Source organism: Hemicordylus capensis, chromosome 5, assembly GCF_027244095.1.
Source record: "Hemicordylus capensis ecotype Gifberg chromosome 5, rHemCap1.1.pri, whole genome shotgun sequence".
Taxonomy (NCBI): domain Eukaryota; kingdom Metazoa; phylum Chordata; class Lepidosauria; order Squamata; family Cordylidae; genus Hemicordylus; species Hemicordylus capensis.
Window position 1 is genome coordinate 171,732,374 of NC_069661.1, and position 14,597 is coordinate 171,746,970.

The 14,597-nt window shown below is 42.0% G+C and overlaps 1 protein-coding gene across 13 annotated transcripts in view; it reads right to left on the reverse strand.

Moving 5' to 3' along the window:
• Positions 1 to 14,597, reverse strand: part of ST7 (suppression of tumorigenicity 7) — a 150,691-nt gene that overhangs the window by 52,936 nt on the left and 83,158 nt on the right. For all 13 annotated transcript variants that reach the window (XM_053254194.1, XM_053254190.1, XM_053254191.1 and 10 more), the window contains one exon: positions 7,473 to 7,632. In XM_053254194.1, the coding sequence (XP_053110169.1) occupies positions 7,473 to 7,632 (160 nt within the window). The remainder of the gene's footprint in view (positions 1 to 7,472; positions 7,633 to 14,597) is intronic.

The following is a 14,597-nucleotide window of genomic DNA, read 5'->3' on the forward strand; positions in this document are numbered from 1 at the left end:
TGGGATTAACCATGAGCACGTCTTAGAGAATTATATATAGAGATAATAAACAATATTTTTATACTGCCTCACCCAAATGGCTCTAGGCAGTTCACAAATATAAAAACAAATTAAAATAACTCATTAAAACAAAACTAAAACCAATTTAAAATCATTTCAGTATTCACTAAAGGCCAAGCTAAATAGATATGTTTTTAGGGCTCTTTTAAAGGCTGCTAAAACTCTTAAGCCTCTAATGTCCTTAGGGAGCACATTCCAGAGCTCAGGAGCAGCTACAGAGCCCAAATACTGTATTTACCTGAATCCAAGACTAGTTTCCCCCCCACCAAATTCTACACTTGATCTTAGCCAAAAGGCCAAATTCCTCAAAGTTAGAAATCAGGGGGTTGAATTAAATTCAGAGTCCTTTTCCTTTTAGGTAAATACAGTACAACCTGTATTTAAACTGTGTTTTAAAGGGAGTTGACTTAAATCCAGAGTCATCTTCTATTTGGGTGAATACGGTAACTAAACCAACATCAACAAAACCCAAATCCTTCTGCCAATGTTTGAATCACTGCACATGCTCAGATCTTGTAGAGTTCTGAATTGTGGTCTAAGAGTACAATGCAACCAACCATTTAGGTTCCATTCATTTCAATGGGAGAGATTTAAACATATGCTTAATTTTTCCATTGAAATCAATGAGTCTTAGAAATGCTTTACTTTTGTCAGACTAAGGCCAGCATTTTGAACAGAAAAGGGAGATACTGGAGCTAGAGACTGTTGGAACCCAGCCCCCGGTGTCCCATGATGTATCACTGGTGAGGAAAGCATACTGTGTATATGTGCAAAGACTTTGGCTGGCATTCAAAGGAGCCTTCCAGTAACACAAAAGAAACATCATACAGGTGTGGTGGAGCGCTTTCCTAGCTGGGCTTCAGCTGTGCAGCCTTGGTCGCACAGCAAGGGGGAGCAAAAACTTTTCACTCTGGCTTCAGTAGTGCCCTGTGTCACCCAGGGGTGTACATTTTGGATTTGTTTTGTTTTGAGCTGAATCCAAAGCCCCCCCAATTCAGACAGAGACTGAAATGAAGCCCCCCCAAAACCCCAAATTTTCGGTTTCAGAGCCGACTTGCTCCGAAACTGAAGCCGAATAACAGGCTGCTAATCTCCCCACCACTTCCCCCCCTCCCTTCCGCCCCAGTCTGTTCTCCATTCCCCATTGTTCTGTTCTCCTTGTTCTGTTCTCCTTCCCCAGTTTGTTCCCTGCCTTCTGTTTTCTCTTCCCGGCACCAGATTCTCTTCCCGGCACCAGACTCCCTCCTTCCCTCCTCGTCATATTTGCCCGCCCGCCTCCTCTGCCAGGGCCCACCAGAGCTGAGATATCGCCTCCCCACCCCACTGTCCACCGAACACCCATGATGGCTGTGTGTCACCCTTGGGACAATTGTGCCTGCCACCGCCCGCACTAAGGAGCTCTCGGGCTGGCAAGCCAAGCTCCCTGTCCCTGCCGCTCAGGAAACTCCCTGCCGCATCTGGCCCTGCTTTCGCCTGCCAATCTGTAGGTCTGAAGGGCGGGAAATTCAAACTGACATCAGAAGTAGAACTAAAGGGAGACTCTTGAGAAACTGCTAGCGATTGCAAAACTCCTGTAGGTGTACAAAATGTCCAAAAGTGCCATTTTTGGACACAAAATGTTTTGTAGCCGAATCAAAACGCACATCCCTAGTGTCACCTGAAAATGTATCCCTGAGGATCACGCAGCCCCCAGGGACACATTTTGAGAAGACACAAGGCACTCCTACAGCCAGAGCAAATAATCAACATTCATTCCCGACTTGTGGCATGCCCAAGAATGCACAGCCAAAGTGACAGTGGGGAAGCTCTCCCTTGTACCAACACACCTTCCTTTTGTGCTGCTGGAAGACTGCTCTGGATGTCAGCCATTATTTACTCCAACTAGCCTGCATATAAAAGAAAGCAAAAGCCCCTCTTAGCTAATGCATGACATGTACGATGGAGATCCTAGGGCACAAAACTGTCTTTATCTGAAACAGTGTCCAAGGGCTGATCTAATTCACATGGACTTAAATTCAACACTGAAACCAATGTTTTTCCTAGGTGTGAAATGGCCTAGATCTTAGCAGCTGGCAGCTATGTTATGCTCTATTGGTGAGGCCATGCTGTATCTGGGAAAAGTGAAGTTGAGAGCTGAGATATCGTCCTTCTTTAGCAAAAAGTAAAGGAGAACCCCATTATCTGTGGGGGTTCCGTTCCATTGGGGCAGTTAATACTGAAACTGTGGATAACGGGGCATTAGGGCAATGGGAATGGAGGGGTTAGATTCCTGAGGCAGCGGGGCAAAAGGGCAAAAATGGCGCGAAGGTGCTGGTGCAAACAGCGCAGAAGGGCTGGTGGAAAAGAGACGAAAAAAGGACTGAAAGTGGGGGAAAGTGGGGGTGGTCCTACTATGCGCAGTCTGTCCCCAGCTGTCCAGCAATGCCCCCCAATATTGCAATTTTCATCTACCCCCCACAAACAAATAGCATTCCCCCCCTTTTCCTTATCTTAACAAAATGAGCCAGAAAATAGCTCCCTTACACAAAATGGTGGGTGGAAATTACCTCAGAAGTCATTTCTACCCACCCCGACCCACAGATATGCAACCCTTTTTTGGGTGTGTGTTTTCTGCATATACCAAGGTGGGGTGCCAATTACCTGACTGCAGATACGCAAAACTGCGGATGTCGGGTCCGTGGATAACTGGGTTCTCCTGTATGCATAAATGAACTAGTAGCATAATCCAAATGTTCTACATGACAAATTTAGACAGCTTTGTAATCCATCTGGAACTAATTTTATTCCAATGCTCGAAGACTGGAGACAACAGCGGCCTGTGAGGCCACTGACTTGGCACATGCGCACTGGCCGTTTGCGTGGTCAGCATGGTGTTGCTGACTATGCAAATGGCTGCCATGCATGCGCAGAGGCCAGATGAGTGCCATAGGTGGGGCAGCCGCCGTTTGGGATGCTGGGTGGTGTGCAGCTGCTCCCGATGGCTTGCAGGTGCCACCAGTATGGCTGGTAAGGAATTTTAAAAGTACCTCTTGCAGCCTCCCCTGTGCCGCCCTCACTGGCCACCACTGTTCCCTCTAACAGGGATTCCCAGATGTTGTTCACTACAACTCCCAGCATCCCTAGTTGCAAAGGCCTTAGGCTGATGATTATGGGAGTTGTAGTCAACATCTGGGAATCCCTGTTAGAAAGAACACTACGGGCCACCGTTTGGAAAGATAGGAGAGTCCTTAATGAAATTTACAAGCCCCACCCCTTGCTTCTTTCCAATTTTAAGGGAACGCCTTCTTCTGCATGAACCCCATCACCCACTGAGATCTGCTGGAGAGGTCCGTCTGCAGCTGCCACCAGCTCGTCTGGTGGCCACCAGGGACGGGCCTTCTCCGCTGCTGCCCCGAGGCTTTGGAATGCACTCCCTAGTGAAATAAGAGCCTCCCCATCTCTGACAGCTTTTAAAAAGTCTTTAAAAACACATTTCTTCACCCAGGCTTTTAATTAATGGTTTTAATGCTGTTTTAATGCTGTTTTAAAGTATTGTTTTGAAATTTTTAAAATTGTTGTAATGTGTGTCCCCCCCCGCCCCATTTCTGTCTTAATGAATGTTTTAGTTTGTTTTTATTCTGTTGTAAACCACCCAGAGACGTAAGTTTTGGGCGGTATAAAAATGTTGTAATAAATAAATAAATAAATAAATAAATAAATAAAATTTTAGTCACATTTCTCCCCATAGCCTTCTAAAAACAGCAGGTAAAGGGACCACGAAATTACAGGCCTTCCTGTAATTTTAGTACTGTTTTTATCATTGTGTCATCCCCAAAGGATTCTGCGAATTGCAGTTTTTGTTAGAGATCCCTAGCTCTGTCATAAAACTACAGTACAGTATATGGTAGTTTTGCTGGGAACCATGGCAGTTAAACACTCTTTTTTTGAAGTGAATGAGTGATTTAGATTTTTTAGGTCCTCCTGGCTTACAAATACAGATTTTTTAGGTTCTCCTGGCACCATTACAATGCTCATTCAAAAAATTTTTTACCCATGAATCGAACTTATACTTGGTATGCATTTGCACTTCTCTTTTTTAAACATGCAGGACAACTTCATCGAGTGGCAAGGCAAATAATAAATGAACCAAAAGAAGGTCCTAAAAAATATTCAAGAGATTGGAACAGAAGAGAAAAAAGAAGAAAGGGATGCCTGAATGTCAGGAATTACTTGTTTCCACTCCCTATAGGCATTTCTCTAATCACAAGCCTTCAATAATGGTTCCTATATATTCTTTGATGGTTAAAAGGTAACTTGTGGGGGGAAAGCTCAAAAGATCTGGTTTAACTTTGCTGAGCAGACAAGCTCTGGGAGTGAGCCCTGGTTCAAAATAAGCCATGAATATTCAGCTAAAAAGAATGGTCTTTTTAAAGTTGCTTTTTCATTTCAATTTTTATGTTGCAGATGATCTCATTCCAGACAAGCTACTCACCAAATGTGATTTACTGCCATGATTCAACTGCAGTGTGATTGTAGGGCAAGAGGGTTCACATATGGGGGTTATAGAACAGAAAAACCAGGCAATCAGTTTAGTCCCCGTGGGCCTGTTTATTTCTTCGGTAAAATTACACTGTCTAGTTAATACTGTAAATCAGTGAGAATATCAACCACAATCTGCTGCTTTAATTCCTGCTCTGCTGTTGGGGTGGGGGAGTTGGGGGGCGGGGGAGAGATGGCACCAGATGCTGACCTTGCATAAGGTAGAAGCAAACCCAGAATTTTAACTGATACCGTTTTGATTGTTTTTAATGTTGTTTTGGAATATTGTTTTAAAATTTCTAAATGGTTGTGTTTTAAACTTCTTGTCTTTGTTTTTAACTAATGTTTTAATGTTGTTTTTATCTTGTTGTAAACCGCCCAGAGACGTAAGGTTTGGGCGGTATAAAAATATGTAAAATAAATAAAATAATTAATAAATAAGTACTGACAATGTATATTGATATTGATCAGCAGAAGAACATTCACAGTAAAAGCCTAAAACAATGAAAAGGGTTGAATATTTTTGTCATGCTGATCTTTGGGGATGGTGGGGATAATCAGATTCCCAGCAGAAACAGCCAAATACACCTTGAAATCTGAAACCATAGGAGAGAAAAAATCCACTTCAGCAGATTCAAATGGAGAAGACACAAAATTGGTTAAAAATTTCATCCCTAAAGCTCACAAAAGGATGGGCTGCATTTCAATTTCATTCTAAGTCAATGTTAACTCTACTCATTTCAATTGAAAATATAAACGTTTAAGTTAGGAGAAGGTAAGTAATTTATGCAGCACATAGTTTTGTTCTGGGTGGCTTTTTATGTGATATACTATTCAGTTCCCTGCAAGGCATGTTCTGCTTCCTTTGCTAGAACAAATCCAGCTATTAATAGACCATGGTTAGCAATTCGCTTCTCCAGAAAGCCACTCTGAAAATAGACAAGGGTCAAGATACCCCAAAGTAGCAGCTGGCAAATCCTGTTCCCACAGGCACCATTCCCTCTATGTTCGTCTTTTTGCATCTCAGTTGGCAAATGCAAGATAGGCAGTACCCCATAGTGGGTCAGATCTGACCAAGGGGCCTTCAGGTTCTGATTTCTACAATAGGAGGTATACAAGGGCAGGCCATCTGCCAGTTTTCATCATAGTCAAATTCCATCCTGTCTGTCTGAGGCAGAAATGCCAACATTGGTACTAAATGTTGAAGACCCCACCCATTATCATTTTACAAAACTATGTAGTGAGCAACCATGATCTTCTCTTGAGGACTTATCAGGGAAGCAATAACAAACTGTTTCACAAAGTGTGTTAACCATCTATTTTATTAATGCTGTGAGCAGTAGTGCACTGGAGGGATGGGGTATAAATATTTTATTAATCAATCATCATCATCATCATCATCACCCACACATCCTCCTTGAGGAGAGGTCACAAGACATCTAGAAGGGACAAAAAGCTTGGTAAAGTGAACATTCCTTGACATTCCTGGTACTATATCCCTGGTACCCTGGCACAACATGAAAGTTAGGGAAATGTTGGGGAGGTGTGTCTGTGTGTGTGTCAATCCTGAATTAGACTCCAGGGGTTACCCTTCACTTTTGGCAGGGAAAGAGCAACCTTCTTTTGTTGTTCTGTTTCTATTTTCCAAAACGGTTATTTAAAAGTATACGTAAGTATTAAGTAACAAGAGATTCTAGCAATAATTGTAGACAGAAAGAGCAACCTTCAGGACACTCCTGCATGTAGCAGAGCCAGTGTGAGACAAAAGAGTCACTCCAGCTTACAGGATTGTTCTAACATTTATCAAAATAAAATATGTGAGCACTTCATGAGAGCATTCTCTAAATACTAAGCATAAAAAAGAACTAGAATGGATAGACCAGGGAGACCTGGTTCCAAATCCCCACTGGGTGACCTTGGACCAGTGATTATGTCTCAGCTTAATGAACCTAACAGGACTTTTGTGCAGATAAAATGGGCAGGGGAAGAACCATGAATGCCATCCTCAGCTCCCTGGCAGAATAAAAATATGTAATAACTTTTAAAAATCATAAATAAAAACAGCAACTTTCATCTTTTCTCTAGGAGGTACAGAAAGGAAAAAGGAAGGGGCCACCTAATCCATTCTAATCTGATGGGACAGAAAGGAGGGAAGGGCCTACAAGACGTGCTAGCTAAAACAATGGTAATTTAGCTTAATTTGCAACGCAGAATGCATGCTGCTTAATTTCTACAAAGCCCATCCTTCTGTGGATGTGCTGAAGATGAGGAGGAGATCCATAGTTCATCCTGATGGTCTAGGGATCAATGTTCAGTGCTCTCATCATCATGATTTGGGTTTGGATCCTGGCCCTGAGAAAGGTTCTACAAAAGTGAATGTGGTATAGTGTATGAGCGATGTGGTATAGTGTATGAGCCATCCCCAGTTCTTGCTCTGCCATTAATTTACTGGATGGCCTTAGGCAAATTTTCCATCACTCAGGCAAATCTATAATATGGGGTCTACTAATGCATGTAAGGTCCTTTAAGCACTTCAGGAGACCATCTTCTATATGCTAAGTACTATAACCAACAGAAAACAAAGAGAGAGAGAGATAACAGAGATTAAACACACACTGCTGGTGTCATTAAAACAAAGGATTTCATTATAAAGTTATCATGGAATGGAAGGACATTTGCCTGGTGTTTTGGCCACATACATCTAAAAAGGCAAGACATAATTTCTCAATTTTTCTCCGTATAGATACTTTGGTGGGGGAAGAGTTCTGTTTGCAGAAGTGTATTTGGTGTAGCCATGTCAATAATAATAAAAAATAAGCACTTGGCTCTCTTGCATGTAAAATGACTCACTATTGCATCTAACAGCTTGCACAACACAAAGAATATCCTCTTACCTGAGACACTCTGCCGGTTTGAATCGGAATCACCATTGCTTGTATTAGAGTTGTTGGGAGAGTTGTTGTCCACCCCACCCAGCAGAGGGCGCAAGTGACTCACAGACACCTGTTCAATGAAGGATGTCCCATACTTGCGAAAATACCACCATTCAAATATCTACAACAGAAACAAAAGGAAATTGTATATGCATTTACAGACAGTTTGCTTTTCTTCCCTCTGGAACAATTTTCACTGAGTGCTCACATTTAAAATAAAAACTGATTCTATATTAAGTGATTATTTAATCAAATTACATCTATAATGTCGTAAGTGTATACAAGTATGCAAGGCACCATACAGTTTCATAGACTGGACCCTACCCCAGTGGCCTTTCAGGTTTATATCTAGTTTATAATGGGCACATTCCGCCACCTGCCTCCTATCTCCCATCCAAATTTACCTGGGAGTTCTTCACACAGCAGGCTTTACTGTGAGTTTTCTGCGAGGCTTTACTGAGAACCCGGAGTTGTAAAAAAATCCCAAAGAGATGCAAAAAGTGGATATATTTTACTCTGATATAAATCAGGCTGCACTCTAATGCACAGTCAAAAACCTGAATTGTGGGTAAATGTTCCCCAATAGATTGCAGGGACTTTGGGGTAAATCTGGCCAATAAGTGAATGCACACCCTCCATTCCGGAGGAGATGGAGGGCTTTAAAGCCCTCTTGAAACCCCCACCCCCCGGTGGCATGGCAGGTAAGGCTCATAGCAGGACCTCCACTTTATTTATTTATTTATTATATCCCGCTCTTCCTCCAAGGAGCCCAGAGTGGTGTACTACATACTTAAGTTTCTCCTCACAACAACCCTGTGAAGTAGGTTAGGCTGAGAGAGAAGTGGCTGGCCCAGAGTCACCCAGCAAGTTTCATGGCTGAATGGGGATTTGAACTCGGGTCTCCCTGGTCCTAGTCCAGCAATGTAACCACTGCATATTTATTTTATTTTATTCTATTAATTTATATACCACTCTTCCTAAAGTGGCTCAGGATGGTTTACATTAAAATAAAAAACACATAATAAAACAATTAATTTTTTTGAAAAAAAAAATTAAACCAGGTTAAAAGTAAAAGTAAAACTAGATATCATTTTTAAAATGATATCATCACTAGATATAACAGATATCCATTAAATTCCCATAGTTGAGGATGGATTCCACATGCATCCATGGGAAATGTAGTTCCTATAGTTCCCAGCAGACCTAGAGGCTGGCAGAAGCATGACATAACAGCCTCAAGGACTACTCCAGAACTATTTTTTTCATTTCTTTTAGAAATTCCTTTGTCATGGAACCCACTTCAGGAAGTTTTCTGTTGAAAAATGGAATATAACTATTCTAAATACCAATAATAATGCTTCATGGAGAATCAACCATTCATATGCAAGGTAAGAGGAAAACCTGGTTAGAAGTGATTGCAAGGTAGCAGGAAAAGCTACCCAGGTTTTCCTCTTAACTTGCTTCCACACAACGGAAAATTGGGAGCACACACAGTTCCCAAATCCGGGTAGAACACAGTTTTTGATTGTGTGAATGACTCCACTCCTTGTTCTTTTGTCTCGGCTGCTCAGTAGCTATGCGGGAGGCAAAGAGTTAAAGTTCCTCTCCCCTTCACGTTATGGTTCTAATGAGGGGCCTGTGCAGCTCTTATTTATATTTCAAAATCAAGCATGCAAGCTCCACACCACAGAAGCATTCTCCCCTTGGCCTCAGCTATTTCACATCACAGCAGGGAGCACATTTTAGTGCAGCCTTTGAGCCCAAACTGTGCTTGCACTGTGCCTCACAGGTTCAAGCTGTAAGTCAGAATTCACACCACTGCTTCTTCCGTTGTGTGAGGACAGTCTGTGGCCATACTTTACCTGCATCTAGTAAAGCTTTGTAAGCCCTTCTAGATGTGGTGGCATCACTCATCTTTATATTCACACATCCTGGTTTGATTGCCAACGAGGCAATTCAATTTGTTATTTAAAGCAATGTTCGGCATTTGTTTTTAAATTTAAAAATTGAATTATTTCAGAATGTGCTTTCTCAGCATGTCAAATTTGTATTAGAACAATCATATAAGAGCCATAACACTTAACTCAACAGGACATCATCAATTAAAATTTAACAAAATAAGAGAACACAGAATTCCTTGTTTTCCTCCCTGCCCTGTTCATCTGCAGTATGTGTTAATGCAGTGCAGTGACTGTAAATTAAACATCAATGTGAACATTCTTATACATTTCCTGCTTACCATATTCCTTTCACAATCGTATACATCTGCCAACCTCTTTGCTCACATCTTCAAGGAAATTGTGATTTCTCTGAAGACTAATATTGTCCCTTGAGGTAATGACAGTTCAAGGAATACCCAAAGTACATTAATTAAGTTAAGTAATGATCTCCTTGTTGCTTGAAAACAAGGCAAGGAAGGTCTCTGAACAACTTCGGCAAATGTAGTTATTTTTCAGAGATCTCTCCAGTGAGCATGCACAAAATAGTGACCTGGACTCAAGAAACCTTGCAGCTCTGGCAAAACCAGCTTGATTTTTATATGTCCTCTGAACATACTATATGCTGTAGCACAAGTTGTGCTGTTTACTTGCCAACAGAGCGTTCAGAATAATTAGCCTCTCTTTTAGTTTGGAACGTTGTCTATGTAAAATATAGGTATTTAATAGCAGCAAAGTAAGACCATCTGATTTCCTCATCAAGTCAATCTAGGGAAGTCATAGTGGTTAGAGTGCTGGACTAGGACCGGGGAGACCCGAGTTCAAATCCCCATTCAGCCATGATACTAGCTGGGTGTCTCTGGGCCAGTCACGTATCTCTCAGCCTAACCTACAAGGTTGTTGTGAGGAGAAACTCAAGTATGTAGTACACCGCTCTGGGCTCCTTGGAGGAAGAGCGGGATATAAATGTAAATCATCATCATCATCATCATCATCATCATCTCAAAGGTATGGTGCAATACTGGAAGACCAGATAATGAGGGAGGTAACAAAGACCGTTAGGCAGGAGTAGAAGGACGTGAAGGAGGAGAGTGTAGTCGGCAGTAATAAAGTTCAGGAACAAAGGGAGCATGCAGAGGTACAATGCACCCAGATAAAAGTTTCCAACTGGTCTTCTGAGAACACATTAAGCTTTCTTTTTGAGAAAGCTGAGCAACAGACTGACTCAACCAGGATAGGCACAGGTCAGCTGAGGGCTATATTATGGTATGATTCAAAGCAGATACAAATATTACCTGCGTGAGAGGGTACATCTTCTTGCAGGGCCATTCCAAGGGTTGGTGGCACCCCAGGTGAAGCGAGTGGGCGCCCCCCCCCCTTTGCCCATATGGGAGGGCAGCTCCCATCAGGTGAGCAGGCAGTCCCTGTCACCTACCCAACCGCCCACTTGCTCTCCTTGTTGCTCCTGCCACGGCGCATTATAGTGACATTGCCATGCAACACAATTATAATACACCCGGTAGCGGCCGGAGCAGTGGGCAGAGGTGACAGGCAAGCGACAGGGATGGGGAGTGCCCGCTCTGTTCTTCTAGCCTACTCCTTTAGAAGAACAGAGACATGATGACCATTATGAAATGACAGCAAGAAAAACCCACTTTGCCTTGGGAAAACTAAAGTCAGGTGAGCAAACTTAAAGAGACTATGCAGTTAACATAGCAGCAGCATCGCTCAAGTATTACATATGTCTGATTATATATTTTTCAAAGACGGACCATGGAAGTTCCCTTCCAGGACACTCAAACCCTAGAAAGACTAGTATGTTGTGTGAGGGAATTTACATTTCTATAGTGGTTGGGTAACGTGTATTATTCCTATTGAAGCTGTTGTGGTCAAAGCATAAAGTCTATAATGCTTCTGTGAGGGATTTCTGGTTGTATCTAAAATTCTAGGAGATGTTGGTATAAAAAGACAATGACAGGACTCATTGGGAGAAGGTTCTTCATGCTGCCGTGTTTCTGCTGTTAGGTCTGTATTTTCCTGTATGAAAATTCCCATTTAGGTACAAGACATTTAGTCCCAATGCCCTTTCACTGTCATAACCAGATGTGATACGCCTTTTCTCCACTATGTCACTATCTTGCAAGCATATAGTAAGTGCCATAGGCTCAGAGAGCTGCATAGTATTGTTCTTGGGCTGTTTGACCATAAGTCTTCTTTATACGGCACTGTGCGTCTTACTACACTGAACATTTTTCTTTGACTTACTGATGTCCAAAATTTGTCTCTTGCTTTTGTTTATTCGTATGAAAAGCTGCAATGTTCTTCAATTAATTGGTCTTATTAAATTAAAAATGTGAATTAATTATTTTGGGAAGGATGGATTATGGTTAGGAACATAAGAAGCTGCCATATACTGAGTCAGACCATTGGTCTATCTAGCTCAGTATTGTCTTCACAGACTGGCAGCAGCTTCTCCAAGGTTGCAGGCAAGAATCTCTTTCAGCCTTATCTTGGAGATGCCAGGGAGCGAACTTGGAACCTTCTGCTCTTCCCAGGGTGGCTCCATCCCCTAAGGGGAATATCTTACAGTGCTCGCACATCCAGACTCCCATTCATATACAACCAGGGCAGATCCTGCTTAGCTAAGGGGACAAGTCATGCTTGCTACCACAAGACCAGCTTTCCTCTCCTAAGCACACAAAGCACTATATTCACTCTCTGTCTTCACGTTCTTTCAGCAGTTCTGTGTATAACTGTGTCTGCTCCAGCACGAAACTGACTCTCAGCTCAAGATGGCCCTTGTATCATTACTGACATTCTAGTGGTCAGCCCTATACCCTGCTGCCATTGGGCAGTACAACATAGGATCATATTATTAGGGCTTTAAATAGCTGTGGTAGATAAGTGCACTGCCAAGTGCATTAGCTACATGCATTTAGGAAAACAGAGAGATCCAAAGTGCACTGTGTGCATGCTGTATCGATTAGGGATTTCTAAGGTTTAAAACAAAACAAAACAGAACAGTGAGGCTGTGCTCATGAATAACCTGGGCTAGGGACACCCAGCCTGGTTTAGAATGTGCATGAGAACTGTCAGGATCGGGCCCGATCCCAGTAGAGCAGTACCGCCTAGCCCTGCTATTTGCCCCGGATGTTAGCTGAAATTAAGGGGGAGATAACTCTCTTACCCCGGCTACTTGCTTGTGTGCGAGCACGGGCGGCTTCCAGTCCAGCCGCACACAGAGGCAGTCGTCTAGAGTGCCTGTCTCTTGGGGGAATCCCCCAAATCTCTTGGGGAAATCCTCCATGTCATGTGCTGCATTGTGGGCTTCATAGAAGCCGGGACAATGAGTCCTGGCCTCATATCAATCTGCCATCCTCCATGCTGCATGGAACAGGTCATGTGAATGGCCCCAGTAAGTAATAAATAGTAGCCTTTTCAAAATTCAACTGCATATTAAGAATCTGCATCAAAGTAGTTTGTTCTAACCGCACGCTTAAATGTTTAGCTCCTTTGTTTTGTTCCCAGCCACATGGTTTGGAAAGAGATGTATTGACATAAACCCTGAGGTTTCCAAATGCTTTCAAATTCCCCAGTGGCTAATGTCTGCTCAATTCGAGGCATAAAGAGGTTTATAAGAGATGATGAAATGTTAAAAGATTAAAAAGACAATACAAAAGAATCGCTGAATCTCTTCCTAAGCAAGGATGGAGAGTACAGGGGTAGTGTGTGTCACTGAAATTTTATGAGGGCTCAACTGGTTATTATTTTTGCAAGATAATATCAAGAGCTGAAATTATTTGGTGATGGAATGTTTTAGTGAACAATATGCTATGCCATAATGTCAGCTACATCACTCTAAGGCTCTAAAACAACAGAGTAAAAAATAATGTAAATGAGCTATCAGAATGCAAACACTTCTAAAATGTTATGCAAGATTTTTATAGACACGATGATTAGAAACCAAAGAATATGCATGGAATTAAATGATTCACCTAAGAACAATGGTAGATATGTTTGCAAAATGAAGATATGCTAATTCAGAACTGGATTATTTTTTAGTAGGAATAGTACTGGGAGAACTTTGTTTAGTGTGCAATTACCAATTAGCTTTTATTCCAATAAATTTCTCCCATTCAGCTAACCAACATATACCATTGCAGCTAAACATGATTATCAGCCCATCCTGCCAAGAAAGAAGTCTCCACCCTAACTACTATTGCTTGGTGATGGCATAAGCAATGGGAAGAACCCTCTAGCACACCACTAGCTACAGGGCTAAGAGCTGCTGAGGGGTGTGTGTGTGCCTTTTTCGGACAGGAAACCATTTTCTATTTTCTTTGTTATGTACACCACTTTGATAACTTGTTGAAAAGTGATCTATAAATATTTGTAATAAAATAATAATAATAGCATTAATAATAACAATAATAATATTGCAACCCAGTACTGTTGTTGTTATGCAAGTCACTTTTAAAATTTATGTATTTATCGTTAAATTTTTATACCACCTTTCATTAAAACAATCTCAACACTCTTTCATTAAAACTATTTTTGATTGTTCTGTTAATTGATTTTAATTGTTTTTATTTGTTGTAAACCACCCTGAGCCGTTTTTGGAGGGGCGGTATATAAATCAAATCAAAATCAATCAATCAGTCAATCAATCATTTTAAATAAGCAAATATAGATTCTACTAGGATTTCGCTATTAGCATAGTGTCATTGCTTCTGTTTTGCACCTATCAAGCTTGACTAGAAGGAAGCTTTAAAGTGCATGTGCACGCATGCCCAATTTAAGGGACAGGAATGAAAGGAGGAGGCGACAGCATGCACACCATGTTTCCTGTTGGCCTGGCTTAGTCTGTCTCTGGAAGGGGCCTGCCGCAGCATTTCAGCCACTCTGTATGCTGAGCTGAAGACTCTGCAGTGTAGATAGCAGCCAGTCTGAGGGCTGTACAGCAACCTCAGCACCCATTTGTCCCAGCTCATGCTGCCAAGCTGAAGAGGGCTGCAGAAAAGGCAGCTTGAAGCAGCACCTGGGGAGGGCTGTGTTCAGAGAAACAAAATAATTGGATGCTGTGGGATAAGCATGGGGTGTGTATAAGGTGTGTGTGCAGTGGGGGGGGAGGATGGGGGGTGCCTTTGTC